The sequence below is a fragment of the Arctopsyche grandis genome, chromosome 2, assembly GCF_051622035.1.
Source record: "Arctopsyche grandis isolate Sample6627 chromosome 2, ASM5162203v2, whole genome shotgun sequence".
Classification (NCBI taxonomy): Eukaryota; Metazoa; Arthropoda; class Insecta; order Trichoptera; family Hydropsychidae; genus Arctopsyche; species Arctopsyche grandis.
The window spans coordinates 9,256,892-9,277,380 of NC_135356.1; the positions used below are offsets into that span (position 1 = coordinate 9,256,892).

General features: G+C 32.5%; 1 protein-coding gene across 1 annotated transcript in view; it reads right to left on the reverse strand.

The window, feature by feature from the left end:
- The window catches only part of LOC143922677 (uncharacterized), a 163,645-nt gene that overhangs the window by 126,868 nt on the left and 16,288 nt on the right, over nt 1-20,489 (reverse strand). Inside the window, exon 2 of the mRNA XM_077446013.1 lies at nt 4,583-6,258. Coding sequence (XP_077302139.1) covers nt 4,583-6,209 — 1,627 coding nt within the window. The 5' untranslated portion in view covers nt 6,210-6,258. The remainder of the gene's footprint in view (nt 1-4,582; nt 6,259-20,489) is intronic.

Here is a 20,489-nt window from a genome sequence, read left to right on the forward strand (position 1 = left end):
AATATAAATGTGCCACATTTCCACTTGTATAAATGTGTGTAAAATGTGAATATCTGTTATAGAATATCTTTTATCGAACCGAAAATATTTTGAAGGCATTATTATGTTAAAGGCGGTCTCATTTTTTCCAAGACGATCGGCAAATATCTTTATTTTTAACGTATTTTTTTCCAAGAACGATTGAACCGTCGATATGTCGATGATTACAAATACATGTCTGTACATTAAAGCAGCAATATACATCCCATGACGTAGTTCATACATACATATGTACACCGTGGAACGTTTCATATTATTTTACTTATAGGAATATTAATTATTGGGATATTTTCAATCAAATAAATTTTTAAAACTATATATATGTAAATGTGGAAACATTAGATTTAAATATAAGTTAATTTAATATTACTTTTTATAGAAAAACGTATGTAATTAGACATGTATTTGTAATCATCGACATATCGACGGTTCAATCGTTCTTGGAAAAAAATACGTTAAAAATAAAGATATTTGCCGATCGTCTTGGAAAAAATGAGACCGCCTTTAACATAATAATGCCTTCAAAATATTTTCAAATGTATTATTTGAATTTTATTCTATTTATGAAAAGTTTTTTAATCAAAAAAGCCTTATAAGTGAAGATTCTTTTCATTCGTTCTTTGTTAAAAATGAAACCTTTCGGTGACGCACTGCCATATCAACAGATTGAAAAAAATAGCGTTATGTAGAAGTATAATACACACGTTATTATGCTATGTATATAAACAAAGTACATTGAAGCTTTAGATTTTTATTAAATCAAAGTCAAACTGAATTAGAATTTTCCTATCTGGTTCCATATAAAATCCTTACTATTGTTTCCTTTTATACTTTTTAAGCTAACCGAAAACCATTCGAGACGCATCATTTACATACACTGTAAAATGTTTGCGATGTATTACGAAATCGATTTAAAGTTTCATTGATTTTTTTTTTAAATCAACAAACATTAAACTTTTCGACGAAAATATCACTTCAAATTACTTCGACATTTACATTATCACTTTATATTTATGTACGTAGGTACCAATCAATGAAGTTTTGTGATCATGCGAAAATTGAAAATCGAGATTTTGACTGATTCGAACTCTTAATCGATCACTCATCACGTTTTCATGATCTATCAAAGTTGAAGATAAGAAATTAATAAATGAACAATTTGGATTTCGCACTGGACATTCCACGACCCAACAACTAACAAGACTAACTGAACACGTGACGAAAAACTTTAATTTGAAGAGAATATATATATATATATATATATATATATATATATATATATATATATATATATATATATATATATATATATATATATATATAAATATATATATATGTATGTATTTATTAACGTGTATAGAATGAAAAATTTATATCTCAAATTCTACGAATGGCTTAGGATGTAATTGTTGAACTGCAAACAAAGCACATTTAGTTTCTGTTTAATAAATTCATCAAATACGGCTTCACTTTTAAATGTGAAATATGCTCGGCACTGAAAGTGTAAATATTTCTTTGTGTACATATGTACTTTAGCAAATATGCAAGCGCATTTCGAATACATTCAAGTCGTTCAATCGAGAGAATGCATTTGCAAACTTTGTTATGAATAGATCTCCCGACAAACAGAATGCTTTGTAATACACATGCATGCGTGCATATGTACACACAGCGAACAAAGTTTGCAAAATAATATGATGTGCCGAAGCAGTCAAGTTTTCAAATAGCGAATAGTTATATATTGTATTTCAATATATGTACATATGTATGTATTGATTATATATTGAAATACAATATTCCACTAAATGCTATCTGGAAATCGTTTCGACGCATTGTTTAGTTTAAACGTCCGCTATCGGAAATGGTCAGTAATTCAAGGCACATGCGTATATACAAATATAGGCAGTTAATTTATCAGTTTATACTTAGAAGTAAATACTTCTGGCATATGCCTGAATGCTCATTTTATAAAGTCACTCACGGCTTTTCGGCTTCAAATATTGTTCCATTAGGCGCTATATCTTGATACATACATATGTACATATTGTAATGCAATTAAACCGTAGTACATACATATGTACATACATACATATACTCACTGTTTATTTTATTTACTAATATTTTTTTATAATAACTGGCAATTCGTTTTAGTGACTGATTATTATATTAATTAACTATAAAGATTTAAAGTTGCCGATGAAAAATATAGACTTTTATTGTTGTTTTAAATGAAAAATTATTTTTTATTTCATGGTAATAATTTCAGATAATATTATACATATATGTACATATGTGAGTACAAGATATGATGTATGTATGTTTAATTTTGGACTTTAGATAGTTTTAAATATTTGATTGATTTTATTGTCATTGATATGAAATCTACATCAATGCGTTATTACAAAATGCAATGCAAGTGCAAAACAAACCGTGAATTCAGAGTTTATGGCGTAAAAAACTTTATATGAGATTAATTGAATTAATAATTAAAACGCTCGATTCTACGGAATTTATAATAGATTTTAAAAGTTTACATTCTAAATAATTAAAATTTTGATCAAACAGCTGTTTCATTTTAACTTGATAACAAAAGAGAGGCTAGATTTCAATTTTCAGTCTTGATTATTATTTGCCTATTTTTCTGTTTAAATATAATACGCGATTTATTGAAAATTAATTTAAATTTTGACTTTATTTATTTTGCAAAAATTAATTAATGTCGAAAACGTAACACGCTAAATGGAATCGTTCGTGGATTTATGGATTATACGTAGTAATCTGTAGTGTAGTAAACGTAATCTGTTTAAACGTGGATAATATTTAAAGTCAACACTTCAACATTGCTATAAAAAAAAATAGCTATTACGTAACGAAGTAATCTATATTTATTTATGATTTACCAATCTGGACTTGTATGTTTAGTTTCGGCTAAATGGATCTGACTCAAACGTGTGAAATGATGCAACGTCATATTTTTTTTGTACAACGTAAATATGTATGTACATACAAAGTTATACAATTCGATAATATACAATATGTAGTCGACAACATTAGCTTTAATATACTGTTGTTTATACCTATATATAATATATGGCCTGTATTTAATAGGTCAGTAATTAAATACAGGCCATATATTATATGGGACAGAATTTTCCCCTTTTCATACAAATTGGACAGAATTTTTCAATTGGGCTTGCATTTAATCGGTTGGTGGCTTCAATCGCTTTTGGTTTGTTATTATAATTAAAATCATTAATTATAAAAATGATCAGTAACTAAAGTAAACGTTAAGTACATTCGGGTGTAGTACAGAGAAATGGCCAGTAATTACAATAAATGGTCAATATTATTTAATTAATATGTATACATATAAACCGGTTAGTTTATTTTGATAGCTGGCTCGTAGTTTTGAAAATTATATTGTGCTACATATTACGTGTGTAATTTTATAGAATAGATGAAACTAATAAAAGTAAATATATACTGAACAAATTTATGAATAGATTTTGATCATTACATACATTTAAAAGTCACTGCAATTAATAACTGTTTAGATATTACATTGCTTTTACAAATTGAATATTTGGGTTGATTTCATTGGGAAAAACAAAGTCATCGATTGACCTATTGCTTTATTTAAATAGTTATACATACATATTAAACTTGTTTATTTTCTTCCTTTATCTATTAAAATTGTAAAATAGAAAATAAAAATAATATAAAATGTATTGTGGACATAATTTAGTAAAAATAAAAAGCATTTAAAAATAAATAAAAAAATCGTTTATGTACGTAAATTATAATATAATGTACAAATTATATTACGTACATCTTTACATACACAATATATCGCTGGTGTACTGGCAGAAAAAGTTCAGTCAAAAATCGGATGTTTTGAATTTGTTTATCGAATTAGCATTTTTTCACTTAGGTCACAAAATAGAGAGCTTCAAACTCTTTGATTTTCGAAAAAATAAATTGTCTCAAAACAAGGATATTTGACTTTATAACCTTTTCTGCCATTATACCGATGATGTTGAAGTATCGACAGACGAAGTTTTGTGGTCATGAGACAATTCGATTTCGTTTTTTCTGCTGAAAAATGTAACACATAAAACACAAAAGCGATGTAGAGATAAGTTCAAAGTAATCGTTTATATCTTATGATACTTTTATACAGGTACATATATATATTAGACATTCTTGAGTCATAGACGTCTAGTCAAAACACGCATAGACAATGGAGCTTTCACAAATCATCGAGCTTAACACGTGTAAGATATTCAGAAGATATCTGATAATAGATTTGTCTATTATATTCAAAGTGGAATTTGCCATTGTTTACCTTTACAAATCGCGTGTTCAATTACGCACCTCGTACGCATGATAGTAAATTTAATTAAAGTAAATACATGAATTTTAATGGAAAGAAAAATGTTAAACAATTTAATCATAGAAATGTTTAAACTTTGAAAGTGATCTAAGTTTTCAGTTGACTTTTGAAATGATGATATAAGTTTAACAATAAAAAAATGGAACTCACCATCGACGACAAGCGAGGCTCGAGCCCTCCTCAACTGCTCCCTCTGCAACCTCTGTATAACCTGCAACTGCCTCAGATGCTGCGGCGTGAAAACTGCTCCAGAACCCTCGCTCACCAGCAGACCGGGCCCTTCGCGAGCGAAGAAGCTCTGATCCTTGAAAGTGCCGTCCTGATTGAACAGCCCGGAGTCCTTATACCCTTCCGGAGGACTCAAAGTCACCTGGTCGACGACGAACTCTCCGGGTGGCACGACGCAAACAGCCCCAGCCTCCCTCTCATACCCGTTACACTCGGTATCGCAACACGTGAGCCGAACCATTTCATGCTGGCTGCACGTGCATATGCCCTCGTCGCTCTCCTCGTCATACTGGCACTCCTCCCTGATGAGTATAATATAATCAGCCTCGAAGAATTCGTTCTTGTTCTCGTTGAAGGTGACGCGATTCTTTTTGCACTTGGTGCGAGGCATTTTTTTGATCGACGACTTCAGCTTGGTCACGTCTTTATTGTGGCGTCGGTCCTCGGCCGCCGGAGCAGCGCCGCTACTCTTGGGCTGATCCCCCCTCATCTTGTCCGGAGATTCGTCGTCCTCCGAAGACTCTAACAGCTCATCGTAGCACTCCAAGTTGACCAAGTTGGAATCTTGAGCTTTGCGCTCGTACTCGACTAGGTTCGTCACGTCGAACTGGCAGCTCGAATTCGAGAACAGTTTCGAGTTGAGCGTGAAGTATTCCTCATTGGAGGCCCACCGCTCCTGGCGTTCGAACTCTTCCAACTCTTTCGTCTCGTCGCTGGACTCCTCCTCGAAGTATTCTAGCGTTTGTTCAATTTGGAATTTGTTGTCTAACTCTATTTTGTTGGTTATATGGAGCACGCTCTCGTCGCGCGTTTCTTCTCCACTTGGGTCCTCCTTTTGGGCAGATCGATTTTGTAAGGTGTGCGATATGTGGAAGTGGTAGTTGTTGTTGTCGTGGACTTTTCTCGATTTTCTTTTGGCTGTTTGGCTTTTCTTGGAATTTTTCGTCGGCGTTGGTTTTTGGTTTAGCAGAGGTAGTAGTACGGTGTTTAGACGCTCGCAAAGTGCGAGCGCACACCGGCAAAGGCGGCGAGCCGCCGTAGCTTGTGAGCAGCGACTGCGCCCTATTCTCAACCCCGCTTGCGCCCCCGCTTGCGCCCCCGCTTGCCCCCCCGCTTGCCCCACCCCTTGGGCCCCCACCCACAACCCCCCCTTGGGCCCCCACCTCCTCCTCCTCCTCGCGATCGATGCACTGCGGCGCCGGCGCGTTCCGCCCCCTACTCGCCATCTCCCCCTGCCCAAGTTAACTTTCGCAACTTTGGCGCGTCTCTTCACCCCTTCGCAACTTTTCGCCTCCAAGTTGGCGACGAACGCCTTCAGCAGCCCACGCACCACACCCTCGTCCACCGTCCTCGACAGGTAGCTCTGCACCACGCACGGGAAAAACGCGTTTTCCCTGAGCGGTTTGCCGCAATCGCACACGAAACTCGCCGCTTCCGGTGGCTCATCTTCCGGCTCGGTCAAACGCTTCAACTTGTCCTGAAGGCGGACGTTCAATATGCCCAACGAGACGTCGTCGAGCTGTCGCATTTGCTTGTCGACGGTCGCCATGATGACGTTTCACCGGTCATCGTGTGGTCGAAGCACTCTTCTCTGCGATCTGTAATTAATTTAAAAAAAAAAAAAAACCATTGTTACAAACAAAAACAAACTTTTACACAACCATCGTCTGACTTCATCTATTCATCTTCACAATAATTAAAACCTGACAAAACATTTGAATGTGAGTAGGTTTAAGAGTATTGGAAGTATGTTAGATGAATTAGAATGGAAGAGTATTAGAATTAGTTTAAATATAAGTACATTGTCTTTTGTTTATAAGTTAGATCATAAGTTATTACTTAAGTATTTTGATGATTATTAAAAAATATATTTAATTTTAAAGTTAATAAGGAATAGAGATAAACATAGTTTTTATACTAGAAATAAGGACAAACTAGTTGTAAGTAGAGTATGAAAGAATAAGACGGCTGGGGGTGTTTTTCACAGGGGTGTGCTCATGTATAATACCCTCCCTGAGTGCATCAGGTCTGCTAAAAACATGGATGCATTCCTGCGAGGTGCGAAGAGATACCTCTGTGAGGGACAGTACATATAAGTTAATTATAAATTTTAGAGTTAAGTATAATAATTAAGATGTATTTTTAAATTAGCTTGATAGCTAAAATATATATAAATAAATAAATAAAACGAGTGAATGGCGGAAAGACAAACACATAAGGCTACTGGCCACTGGATTCTTAACCCTTTGAGTGCTGACGTCTTTTCTGTTGAAAGCTTCGCCAACATTTCCAACTAGAATTATTTAGAAATCCATTAGAAAGCAGGTATAAACATTGTAGCTAATCTAAACAAACCCTATATAACTACCGCCGACAATTTTGAGTTTTATAAAGGTGTGTTTAGAAATATATCTTAAACAAAACAATATAAAATAAACAAAAGAAGTTTATTAATTAATGTATTTTTCCAAAACTAGTTCTTCTTTGTTGTTAAAGTGTAATGCTCACAATCTAAATGCCAAGCCGCAATCTAAAATACTCGGCAGTTAGGGATTTCCACCGGGAAATTCGGCTATGATTATATGTTCAGAAACCAGTCTTTATAAACATTGACACGGATTACACGACCCATGTTCAATGCATTTATTTTCAATGCTGCCTGGAAACGCTTAGCGGGTAGTATTCTTGTTTATTTTTTACATACTCAAAATACAACGCCTATCCGCGTATTTCAGGCTCATGAACTTGTTGGCAAAACGTCGTTCGGATTTGGTCAGCATTCAAATGGTTAATCGTGCTGATTTTTTAATTCCTTTCATTTTTTATGTTTTGAAAAAAGTATTGCTATCGTTGGAAAAAGTATTGCTAACTCAAAAAACAAACCTCTAAAAAAACCCCTTTAAAAAAATCTGGAAAAGTTTAGAATTCCAGGATCTTGTTAACTTTTTGACGTAATCCTTATGTTTTTACAAGCTTTTTATTATGTAGCTTCACTCTGTTAGTTCAGTGACATTCCTGCCGTCAAAAAATTGTGATCTGATTTTGACTTCCACTCTCTAAGTTCAAACATTTGTACTCGGCATTTCTATTCATTGGGCGAAGGCGCAATCCCTTTTATATTCTATTATGCTTCTCAAAAAAAATACTTTCACATTTTTCTGTGGCATCTACAATTTAAATCTTGTGCTATATAGCGCTGAAAAATCTTCCGTAACATTGCAAACTTTTTCGGTACTCTCCAAAGATTGTTTACACTATTTTCAGCTTAAATTTATCGTTGGAAGATTTTAACTGATCACGTGCAATTATATTCCTTAAAAATATTATCCGACACACGATGGGAAGCGAAAATTGCAAGTGTCCGCTAAAGATTTAGCAGTGGAATTACAAATATAATCGGTATTTAAACAATTAATCATACCCGTGAAATGCCAATTTGACAAGAATACACAAAACGAGTTCACCATTTGTCCCGAGTAATAGTTAGAGGTCGAGTTTTTTAATCCTCTTTAAGATACAACATTAGTGCCAATGAAAAAAAGATTCGAGCAGTTGAACGAATATTCATAGGTGTGGGTTTTTTTTTGTATTTTCTAAAAAATCTACCAGAAAGAGACGCGAATTCAAAATCTAATATAATTAATAATGAAATTATTAGTTGAACTTAATGAAATTAATCTACTCATTGTACTGAATTTCATAAAACAACATTTACAAGAATTATAGCCGAACATTTGGGTTGCGATGCGAATTTTTCTAACATTTTCGAAACTTAATTTAATTTAAAGTCATTCCCGGTCTACAATGTCACAATATAGACTATCCAGTTTGGGAACTCTATCTATTGAAAATGATAAAAAATGTTCCCTGAAAATCTCGATTTTTCAGCTTTAATAAAGATTTTGCCGAAAAAAAGGCACGGGAATTTCACTTCTACAATATATAATTTTATTAATTTGTTTATTTATTTTTAACTCCAGCAGTGGGGTTGGAAAACCTTGTTAGTCACTTTACTGGCGGTTCCAAGGCCGGAAAAAGGAGGACGGTAACTTGTTTTTTATATTTTTTCTAGAGGCGCTTATAAAAAAATTGTCCGACCTCGCCATAGGGTGTAAGGCTGACACTGTATACAATATATCTAATAGGAAAACTTAAAAGCCTATTGAAAACTCTTGTATATGTTCATAATACATTTTATATATTATTTTTAACTCAAGATTATTTTAAATCGGTGATCAAAAGTCAATAATAGTACTTGAGTAATTTGTTTTTATACTTTAAGGGTATAAAAACATCTTGTTGTAATCACCGGAATTCTTCACAAGTTTATTGATATATGTAGTTGTGAGTAATTCTTTCATAACATCTCCCGGTTAGTTTGTTTGGTAATATCTACGAATAACGAAATGTTTTTCAATACTTTTACTTTTGAGCCTCGAGGATTTTATATGTTTTCCTAAGCTGTACAATATACATGTGTAATTCTTTTGTAGTGCATACTCAATACTGAGCGTAGCGAACTTCAAATGTAAAATAGTTGTACTATTTGCCACGTAGTGAAGTCGTCTTGAGAAAGGTTTTTATCTCGGGTAGTTTTACATTCGCCTCTGGAGCGAAAATAATGGAATTTGCGGATTGAAATACAAATTTCGTCACATGAAAATCCAGTAAATTCTGACAAAGTGACGTTTCGACTAGAGCTTTTAATCACATATACATATTTTTTTATTTTTAAATACATATGAATATATATTTATATATATATATATATATATATATATATATATATATATACATATATATATATATATATATATATATATATATATATATATATATATATATATATATATATATATATATATATATATATATATATATACATATATATATATATATATATATATATATATATATATATATATATATATATATATATATATATATATATATATATATATATATATATACCAGGAAGGCCTAACAGGTAAACCCCAATGCGCCTTCCTGGCCAGTTACAAACATCGTTTTTTTTTTTACATTTATGGATATTTTTTTGACAAATTTTTGATAAACTTCCATTTTCGGAGCATTTTTTTTATATATTGCGAGACGTTTTATGGACAAATTTGCAGCATTTTCATACGAATCAGCGAAATTCAAGATGCTGAAAGCTCGACATTTGCGAGAAATGGGTAAAGATTGTCAATTTGTTGGAACCGTTTCAATGAAAATCAGATAAATTGGCAAACTCTGATAGGAAACGATCGACCTGGAGTCACAAACCAACGTCTGGCCAGCAGCAAACCAGTGGGACTCGGACCCGTGACCATCATGTTCGAAAGCATATACATATGCTAACCAATAATCCACGCTATGTACATATTACGTATTTACAGGGTGGACGTCATGCGATCGAATTTGATTATCTGGCCACCCTCGTTGTGAATAGAGAGAACAAGCACATACTCGTGTTATAATTTCATCAAATTATATGTATATAGGTGTCAAATTCAAAACCGATGAATTTGGCGACCACCGTGAAATTGGCGATTTTCACGGTGGACACCATGCGATCGAATTTAATTATCTTGTCGCCCTCAGTTTGAAGAGAGAGGGCTGTGATTACATTAAAATGACGCAAGTCAACTCAATTAAAATTAGACGTGAAATAGCTTACAGTTATAATACATTATGTACATACATATTTACTTTCAAATCAAAATTTAAAAAACAGTGACTTTCAATTATCTAAAATTTTGTCTTTTCTTGCAACAATATAAAAATTGCATATGGAAATAAGTTGATTTCTTTAAACGGCGATTTTTCAACTCAACAAGTGTACCGCTAATAACTTCAAGTTAAGTCAAGTCAAGAGACATACCAGAGATGTTCTAAGAAGAAGATATATAGGTCCAATGAACCTAAGACCCGACAAAGTGCATATGACTCGTTGGAAGGAAATTTTCGACGATCAATACACTGCGCCTCGATTTACGTAGATTTTTTCAGACGGTGTTTACATAGCACTAATTTAAAAAAGAAATTATATTTATAACAAATCGTCTTGTGTATCTTTTCTTGCGTGGTTCGTTGAAAATATAAGTCAGTTGATGATCAATAATGATTTTTGGTCTCGAAACGTGTATCTTTCACGCAAATCGAGGGTTGGAGTATCGACATTTTCTATTTTAACCATACACGTGTTGAATTAATCACCACCTTCTACATAATAGCGGAAAATCAATATTTGAGAAGAAACTCACGTACCATATATATGCACATATGTACTTAAATATGCGTTACATATTAACCATTATATTTGAAAGTGTTCCGTCACTTTCATCTCTATTCATTTCGAGAAAATCTCACTAAACATTAAATATAATGTTTTAATTGGAATTTTATATATATATATATATATATATATATATATATATATATATATATATATATATATATATATATATATATATATATATATATATATATATATATATATATATATATATATATATATATATATATATATATTGTATTTTATAATATATTGGAATTTTATAATATATTGTACATTGTGTACAATATGTGTACATTATTAATAATTAACTTATAAATAATAATACGCTCTTCCTTCATTTCTATTTTTTTGGGGTAGAGATGTATTATTGGATAAGTGAAGCTTGTTATTTCAAGTACCGATGTGAAAATACGTTGCTTATTCGTACGTAAATGTTTAATTTGCTACTTGTTTTTCGTTTGTAAATATTCTGTGAATGGAGGGATGTTTATTGAAGCGTAGTAAACCATATTTTTTGAAAAATTAAATTAAACAAGCATAAATAAGTTGTGTTTTTTTCATACATATGTATGTATAGGCATTACAAAAAATTTTGTTCGGCTTATATTATCTAATTACACACTACACAAACACAACATTTTTAGAAAACTGAACAATTTTTTTTTTTTGTATTTGAATTTTACTAAAGTAAAAATAAAATTTTTTGTGATACATTGCAACTTTTTAATTGTACAATCAAAGATTACGCAATGTACATACATTACATGATAGCGAAAGACCAGTACTTTAATTAGATTTTATTTCTATAAATACATACACTGAATCATGTTGTCTTCATATTTTATGTATTCCTCATCAAATCCTCCATGATTTGAATTATATCATTACGAAATAAAAACATTTATCGCTATCGACAGAAATAATTATTTTCACGGGAAGCCCCTTGTACACGTGCCTCACTGGTGCGAGAGATAGGGGGAATTCAGTACGCCATGCTCAACGATCAGTGTGCGGAATGATATTCGCCTTGGAACGACGGCTCTGTGTCAGCCGTTATGTTTTTCATTTCTTACACTTTTTTATATTATTCGACGTTCAATACACGAATAAATGATTTATATAGCCAAATACAATAATTAACTTAAAAAACACATTTTAACAGGACTGGCTAGTGGTTTGTTTTACCAAAGTGAGGCAACTGTTATAAAGTGTGTAGCAAATTTTGTCGACGAATTCGTCACCGCTGAGGCTCTGGGCGTCCAGCGTAGTGGCTAGGGGATTTTGTTTCTCGGAAAGATGCACTAAATTACACTGAATAGTAGCGGAGCTTCAACAAGTCCTAATTTTCAAAGGCGCTCAAAAAGAACTTACGCAATAGAATTCCACAAAAAAGGTTAGCACCCTCGGACAACATAAAAATACCCCTTGACCCTTTTTTGTGAAATTCTATTGCGTTAGTTTTCATTGAGCATATTTGAAAGTTGGGATGTCTCGAGAGTACAACTATCACGAGTGCATTTTTCCGGTCACCCAGATTTTTATAACACAGTAAGTGTTAAAAATAGTCGGTTGACACGGTGACGAAACTGTCACATATGTACATACATATGTAAAGAAAACTTAAATAAGTCGTATAATTCAGTATAGGTATTAAATATTTAGTTGCATTCAATAAATGAGGTTGACTTTTTTAATTCAAAACTTTAATGTCAAGCTAAGTAATTGGTAATGATTTAGAGTTTTCATTTGAACAAATTGTTCTGTTTGTACATACATACATATATGGAAGATAAAAAAATTGAGACTTATCGCGTCCACCGGATGCGACCTATCTGGAAAAACTCGTACGCCGCGAAAAACTGTTATATGCAAATTGAAACGGCACACATATGGAAAAAAAATAGTGAATTTTTAACTCGCCGCTTACTAGCTAAGTACTAAGTGTCGGAGTGAAATTCAGTAACTGTTAACCGTTGAATGGACTTTGTATAGTGTTTGTTTGTTCCAATCGATTTCCGTTCGCGGAACAATATATTGAAAGGAAATCGCAAGTTATCCACAGTCTCGCAATAGCTCCTTCACAAATACGGTATTTTGGTAACAATGGCGATTTTGAACCGAGAATCAGGATGTACAGTTAGTGGGTCGTGATCATTGAAGCGAAGGGCGGATTGATGTTAACTAAATACAGTCGATTAAACGGACTAATTGGTTTTTTTTTTTGAAACAATGAGTTGTCGCCGAAGGCGAAACTCCAGAAGGGCATAAGCACAATATCATATCAAAATTGGTATGAAAGGTCTTTTTGGGCCACGAATTACATTAGGGTTATATTTTGACTTCTCAACCCAAAAAAAGATACATACATATGTATAAGGCATACAAACACGAATTGAATCAATTTAAATAATACGTTTTATATCATTATCATCATCTACAACCATTCACCATCCACTGCTGGATAAAGGTCTCTCCAACACGCTTCCACTCGACTCTCTTTTGCGCAACTCTCACCCATTTCACCCCACACATTTTCCTAATTTCGTCTACCCATCTTCCCTGCGTTCTTCCTTTTACCCTTTTGCATTCTCTCGGGTACCATTCTAGCACTTATTTTGTCCATCTTTCGGCCATTCTTCTAGCCACGTGTCCCACCCATTGCCATTTTAATCTCTTTACTCTATCCACCATGTCCACCTCTCTTGTCATACTTCTCACCCACGTATTCCGTTTCTTGTTTCATACTACGTTTCATATTTCTGTAAGTGCATTGCATTGAGCTGACATCCATACGTCATCACTGGCAAAACACATTGATTGATGATCTTTTTCATTAGGAAAAGTAGCATTTTTGATTTAAAAACCGCATTCATTCGTCCAAATGCACTCCATCCTAATTTCATATATATATATTTATATCTTCTTCATTACTACCGGACAAAACTATTATTTGTCCAAAATATGAATAGCTATTGAATATCGACTACCAACTACTTCTACTACGTTTTATATACATATAATGGTGATAATATTACATTCAATAAATGTGAGCCTCAGGCGAGAACATCTTTTAAAAATATCATCAAATCTGAATGCTAAATTTTCTGCTTTCTAATTTCATTCTCCACAATTTCCGTTTACTTTTAAAGCATATATTCAGCAAATTTATGAAACGAATTTTGATTGTTTACTTCAGAAAAAAGAATCCACTTTAAAATTGGAGAATCTTAATAAATAAAATGATCAATATTAAATTTCAATCAATATTAAAATTCGACAAAGTAATATTTCGCGAGAAAGTCAACTGACTTTGGAATCATGTATGTAAATCGACAATGTTTGAAAACTTCCACAAGTTTTGACAAACTATAAACACCGAGAAACTCCTACTTTAATAGCAAAATGGCTATACATTTCCTTTAAATAATCTTTGTACATTTGTAATGTATCGAATGTTATTATCTTAAACACATGAGTTTCGTTGCAAATATTTCACGACTATTGGCTAAGAATACCTGGTTTATATATAACTAAATTTATTATGTTGTTTATAAATACATATGTATCCTCATTCTGCTTAACTTCACAGTGGGTAAATATACTATACATAGATCTCGATTGTTAGCAAAAAAAACGATTATTTTTACATAAATTTGACGATTCTAATAAATACGAACCGATACCTACTGATTTACTCTCTAGAATAAAAGTTAAAATACACACAACATAATCGTTAAAAAATAAATATACAAAAAATCCAATTTGCGTTTTCAGTAGCTTAATAGAAATTTAATATAGCTATGTAGATGTTACAAATTAAAAGAAAATGGAACAAACTTTTCCCAAGAGCCGTTTAACAAACCCCACCCCTGTCATCGAATACATCTATTTATTATAACTTGGAGAGTAACGGTTAAAATAAAAAATACATTTTAAACCGTCAAAGTACAAACTTTTCAAAAGTATAGCATATATTTTAATTAAAAGAATAAACTGCTATCGGTTGATTTTGATTTTGAGTTGAAAAAAGAGTGACTCATTTCACTTTGACCAGATATCGTGTATGGCTTCAATTCGTATCAAATTGGGCTTACAAGTTGTATACATCGAATGGGTCGTAAAAATGATCATCAAGAATTGTCTACTTTAACAGTGATGTCTTAAGTGAATGGTACTTTGTGGGCTGAGAGGAAATCGTACATTATTATTGTGACGTCCACGCTTCAAAATGTACCGATTCAATTTCAAATCACTTCGGATTGAACGACTCTCAAACTGTTTTACCGGATTGTAGTGAGAGAATGCATATAACGTTATAGAAATGTCTTGGCTAATACCTCAATTCGTTTGACTTTGTAATTGGCAGGAAAATATTTCCATTGGTTAGCTAAGAAATTCTGAGTAATGCAATTCGCGTATCGCAAATCGAGAGTCAGAGATTACCTACTGTTTAGTCGAATGGAATGTACATACATACATATATGTATGCAATTTATAGTAAAAATAATTATACTAGTCTCTATCTATTATATTTTTTAAGCAGATTCAAAGCATCTGCTTTAATTTTTTATATAATTAAATTTCTATCTATAAAATAGGTAATTGGATTATTACGCACATTGCGATCGCCTAAAAGACAATTTTTACCGTGAAAATATTCCGTATACGGAATATTTGGCACTCGCGTTCTCGTTAGTATGATGAACTTTTCGGCTGCCAGATGTTCCGTTATAGAGACTTTAGTGACTTTTGGGCGAGCGCTTTGTGAGCAATAATCACCGAACCATAAGATGACCCGACAAAGCCGCGTATGAAAATGCCGCGAAGATATTGCTGAGCCGTTAACCCGAACAACCCTGTCAATGCCGACAAAACCGTCAATAATCCGACAATGCCGCGCAATGGGAACTACAAAATTAAATAATTACACTGTTCGACAAATGACGACTTCTTTTTGGTTCAGAGACGAGATATGACTTTTCTTATAGATCTATGCCCAGTGAACACGAATCTGGTAATAAAAAAATGTTGATTGGCTCGAGATTCGGAGATATATGTATTTTTTAAATCGCGCGATTTTTCTATACCTTGGTGTTGTTCGGTCGATGTCTCAAAATCTGTCAATTTTTTGTTCAAAATGAATATTGGATTCTATAGTCGGGTATTTTATCTTCATTTTTAGTACTTTTCAGTTTTCAAATCTCTCCAAGTAGTCGTCCAGTTCAAATCAAAAGTCAAAAGTATGTATTTTCACTTGGGATTATTTTCCACTGTTAATACTATTTTATATTAAGTATTTTCTATTGAAACATGTTTATTGGAATAGTATTCTGGCCACACTATTTTTTGTTTTCGTTTAAAAGGATTAATTGGAAGTGTGCTGAATTTTAAATCGGTAAAATTGCGAGCTATAAGCTCGTACTAGTATATACTCGTATTTACACGAATCTGAATTGAATTAATAGGGATAATATATTAAATTGTCTTTATAAAAGAATTAAATAAAATTCATGTGGATTAATAACAAACATTCTATTGATTACTACTGGATACATTCTATTACTGGCTTACCTCGATACAATAAACGAATAGTCAAAATATGATTTTTTTAAGTTGGCGCGGCATTGCACGGCAATGTCGGCACTGCATTATCGTACAGGGTGCAACTATGGAATTGGGTAATGAGCAATACATACATACATGTAATTTAAATGGTGTGAAAAAACTCTCTTATTTGTTATACTTTAAATGACTATATACATTTGTAGACTATAATATAATGTACATATTAATGTATGTACATACATATATCGTGACATCTCAAGGGGAAGTAGAAACTATAATGATCCTAGTCAGATTAAGACACATTTCACCGGAGAATATCAACTATTCCTGATTCGGAAAATTGTCAGTATCCTTGTCACCAAAAGCTAAAGTGCTTGTCACGTGTACGGGTCTCCATCACCTGCGTGACTGCTTTAATACATATAGACATTGCGAAGATCCCAAAACCTCGAAATACGTAGCTGAAATCTTCAGGTTTTCTTTCCATAACAAATTGTGACTACTCCCATCCCGTTGTTTTATACGTAGTTGCATTCGAAAGAAAAAGCGATGGCGACTGGGTCATTGACAAAGAACATACATATGTACATACATACGTACAATTTACTTAGTTCAGTGCAGAAAAAAGTAGACATTATAAAATTCAACTAAACACTCAAAACCGAGCCGAGAAATTCGCACACCTCTACGTCAATACACGTTGAATAAATTTACGTAGTTTTATTCGATACATAAAGCGTACATTATCTGCGACCAACGTGCCTTCATAAGCGTCGACTATACGACCGTGAGTTGAAATATTAGTTTAGCCAATGGAACGTTTGGAAAGTGTGGATTTACGTGGGTTTTCGTACAGCTCAAACAAAGTTTCCGCTCGCCCTGTCGACTTAATATGTAGCTCGAGCTATCGGTAATCGAGATCCTTTTAGTATTCCGATATCCTAAATATAACTTTAATTTGAGAACATGTTGTATTATAATATGTATATTAATACCCACGAGAGATTGCATTCCCGCCACGATACAACATTTAAATTCCCAAAACGTACCTCGCCAAATCTCCTATCGGGTGAACTTTTGACCCTTTCCGTTTTCGCGATTTCAATTAATCGCAATGAATTGATGATGGTTGGGTTAAGTGAAGAACATTGTGGTTTAAAAACAATTTTTAAGTTACACGATCTCATTAAGATTCGTTTTTCATCCATCGACAATTGGAAACACGACTTATTCATACGATACAATGCATATACCGAATGTTGATTAATTAACATGATAACCACGTAAACAGATACCATTTATCTAACGGCTTCTACAATTAACTTTCCTTGTCGATTCAAAGACTTGGTAAACAACTTTTTGGATAGGCGAGGGGTCAACTCAAATTTTAATAAAACATTGACTTATCATCGGGAATACACCAATAATATTTCAATAAAATTGACTGGAAATAAACGGGTTGAAAATTGATCGTACTCTATCAACAGAATTGTCAAACTAAATATATGTACATAGATATAAAGTGATGGTCCAAAAGGAATTCATCCAGTGGATGGTGAAAGGCTAACTATGATGATGATGGGATATTTTTCTATCGCGTAGGTATCGTGCAGATTTTTATTTTGATGACACTGTATCCATTTATTAATGTATGGGAAGCCATGAGAAATTCGTTTGTTTTTGGAAAAATTTATGAGTATTATTGTTTTTTTGTTGAACTTATTATGAGAAAAACAGCTGCTCTCGATCCGTCTTTTTGTCTTATTGTAAACATATACGTATGTGCTCAAATAAAAATACATAATATGTAAATTAAATTGGTCTAACACAATTGATTCGGAAATTTCTGAATGTAAATAATCTATGCATTATCCGATCGCCTCATTAGTATTTTGACGTAGTTTGTTTTGTATAAATGTTTATTTTTCCGAAAATCATATACCGCTACTTTGTATAACAGTAATTGATTATTTACTAAAAATATCAAATATATATATATATATATATATATATATATATATATATATATATTTGATATTTTTAGTAAATAATCAATTACTGTTATACAAAGTAGCGGTATATGATTTTCGGAAAAATAAACATAAATATATATATATATATATATATATATATATATATATATATATATATATATATATATATATATATATATATATATATATATATATATATATATATATATATATATATTTATTGTGGCATTGCAACGCATGCCGGGTTCAGCTAGTTTATTATAAATATGAGCCGTTATATTTGAAAGTGGCGAAAATCTAAATGTTTCCTCTAGGGCAATAAGTCTCTAGGCTCTAAGTCTCCTCTTGGGCAGTAAGCATTTAGCGCCATCTATTGAATATTTATTTAATTAATTTTTCTATCGACGTTTTATATTGTTTATACATATGTAGGTAGGTAGGTAGGTAGTTTTTACCATTTTTTTTCATACTAAGCAATGAAATATAAATATTAAATTACATATATTTAAAAGGTATTTGGAAATAATACGACCGTGTGCGGATCGAACGCAGGACCGACACATTTCTTTTATATATTTTTTAATTAATAGCTTAATATGCCACAATCCATGCGATGATATTTCATCGGGCACAACAATAGTATTTAATGTTTTGCACGATGCTTCTCAAAATGAAGAAAAATTGACTTGAAAAACCTGAATTATTCCAGCATCCACAAACTTAAAATTTGATACAAATTCAAAAATGGACATACAATATCCGTGCACTAAGCCTTCGACATATGTAAATATGTATGTATGTATGTACGTACGTTGAAATCTGATCAACCCAAGCATTGAATTCGATACAAATTGAGAATTTCTTTACGATTTTCAAAATATATTCGTTACACTTAACAGACTACAGATTCAGATTCCGAATGCAAAATGCAAATTCAAATTTTATTACAAGCTGTTTTATTCGCTTATACATTTCCTATTCAAGTGTCATTTGCGTATGTGTTGTGTCGTCGCGAATACTAATTGGCACATACGACGTTCCGAAAACTTATTTGATTTGTGATTAAATAAATATTGACGCGACGCAATTCGAGAATATCTCAATATAAACAATGATCTCATGCTTATTAACATAAATATGTGTGTATACCCGAGTGCAAATTCGAACGATTCAATATTGCACAATGTGGCTATAATATCTTAAACAGGTTAAATAATGCAGACTATGCAAGCCGGAAATTACACCTTTTCTCCATTTAATTTTATCGTTTTAGAAACGCTTTCAGATGACGAATTAATTGATTAAAATGTTATTTAATATATGTACATATGTATACACAACTTCAATCTAATTTCGTGTCTTCGAACGCTTGTCCATACACTATCAAGACTATTGCACTTGTCCATACTATCAGGATTTTTTGTTCTCAATGAATTAAAAAGTCAAGTTGAAATTATAAATACATTATTTATGTATGCATTGGTAGTATTATTTTTAATGAATGACTAGGATCTGATGAACACGTTTTATGTTCTTTCAAATAAAACCCTATATTTACAGATATTTCGTTGTATATAGACAAACAAATTAAACAAGAGATTCTACGATAGAGTTACCATAATGACAAATAAGTGAAGGAACTCAGTGATTACAACGAGATGTCTCTCCACTACAGATACTGCACCCCGACAAAGCCGCGCACAACAATGCCACGCCGACAATGCCGCGCCAACGGTATCCGGACATGTATGTACTCCCTGGACATATACCCCCCGGACAAATAGCCCTGGTCAAAAACCCCCTGGTCATTAATCCCCCGTGCAAAAAACCCCCAGTGCAAATAGCCCCCCATGCAAATAAAAATTTAAAAATAGTAATAAATAATTAATAATTTAAAGTAATAAATGAGAATAAATTAAGTCTGGTAGAGCATATTTTATTGCAATTTATATAAAACTAGTGAATAGCC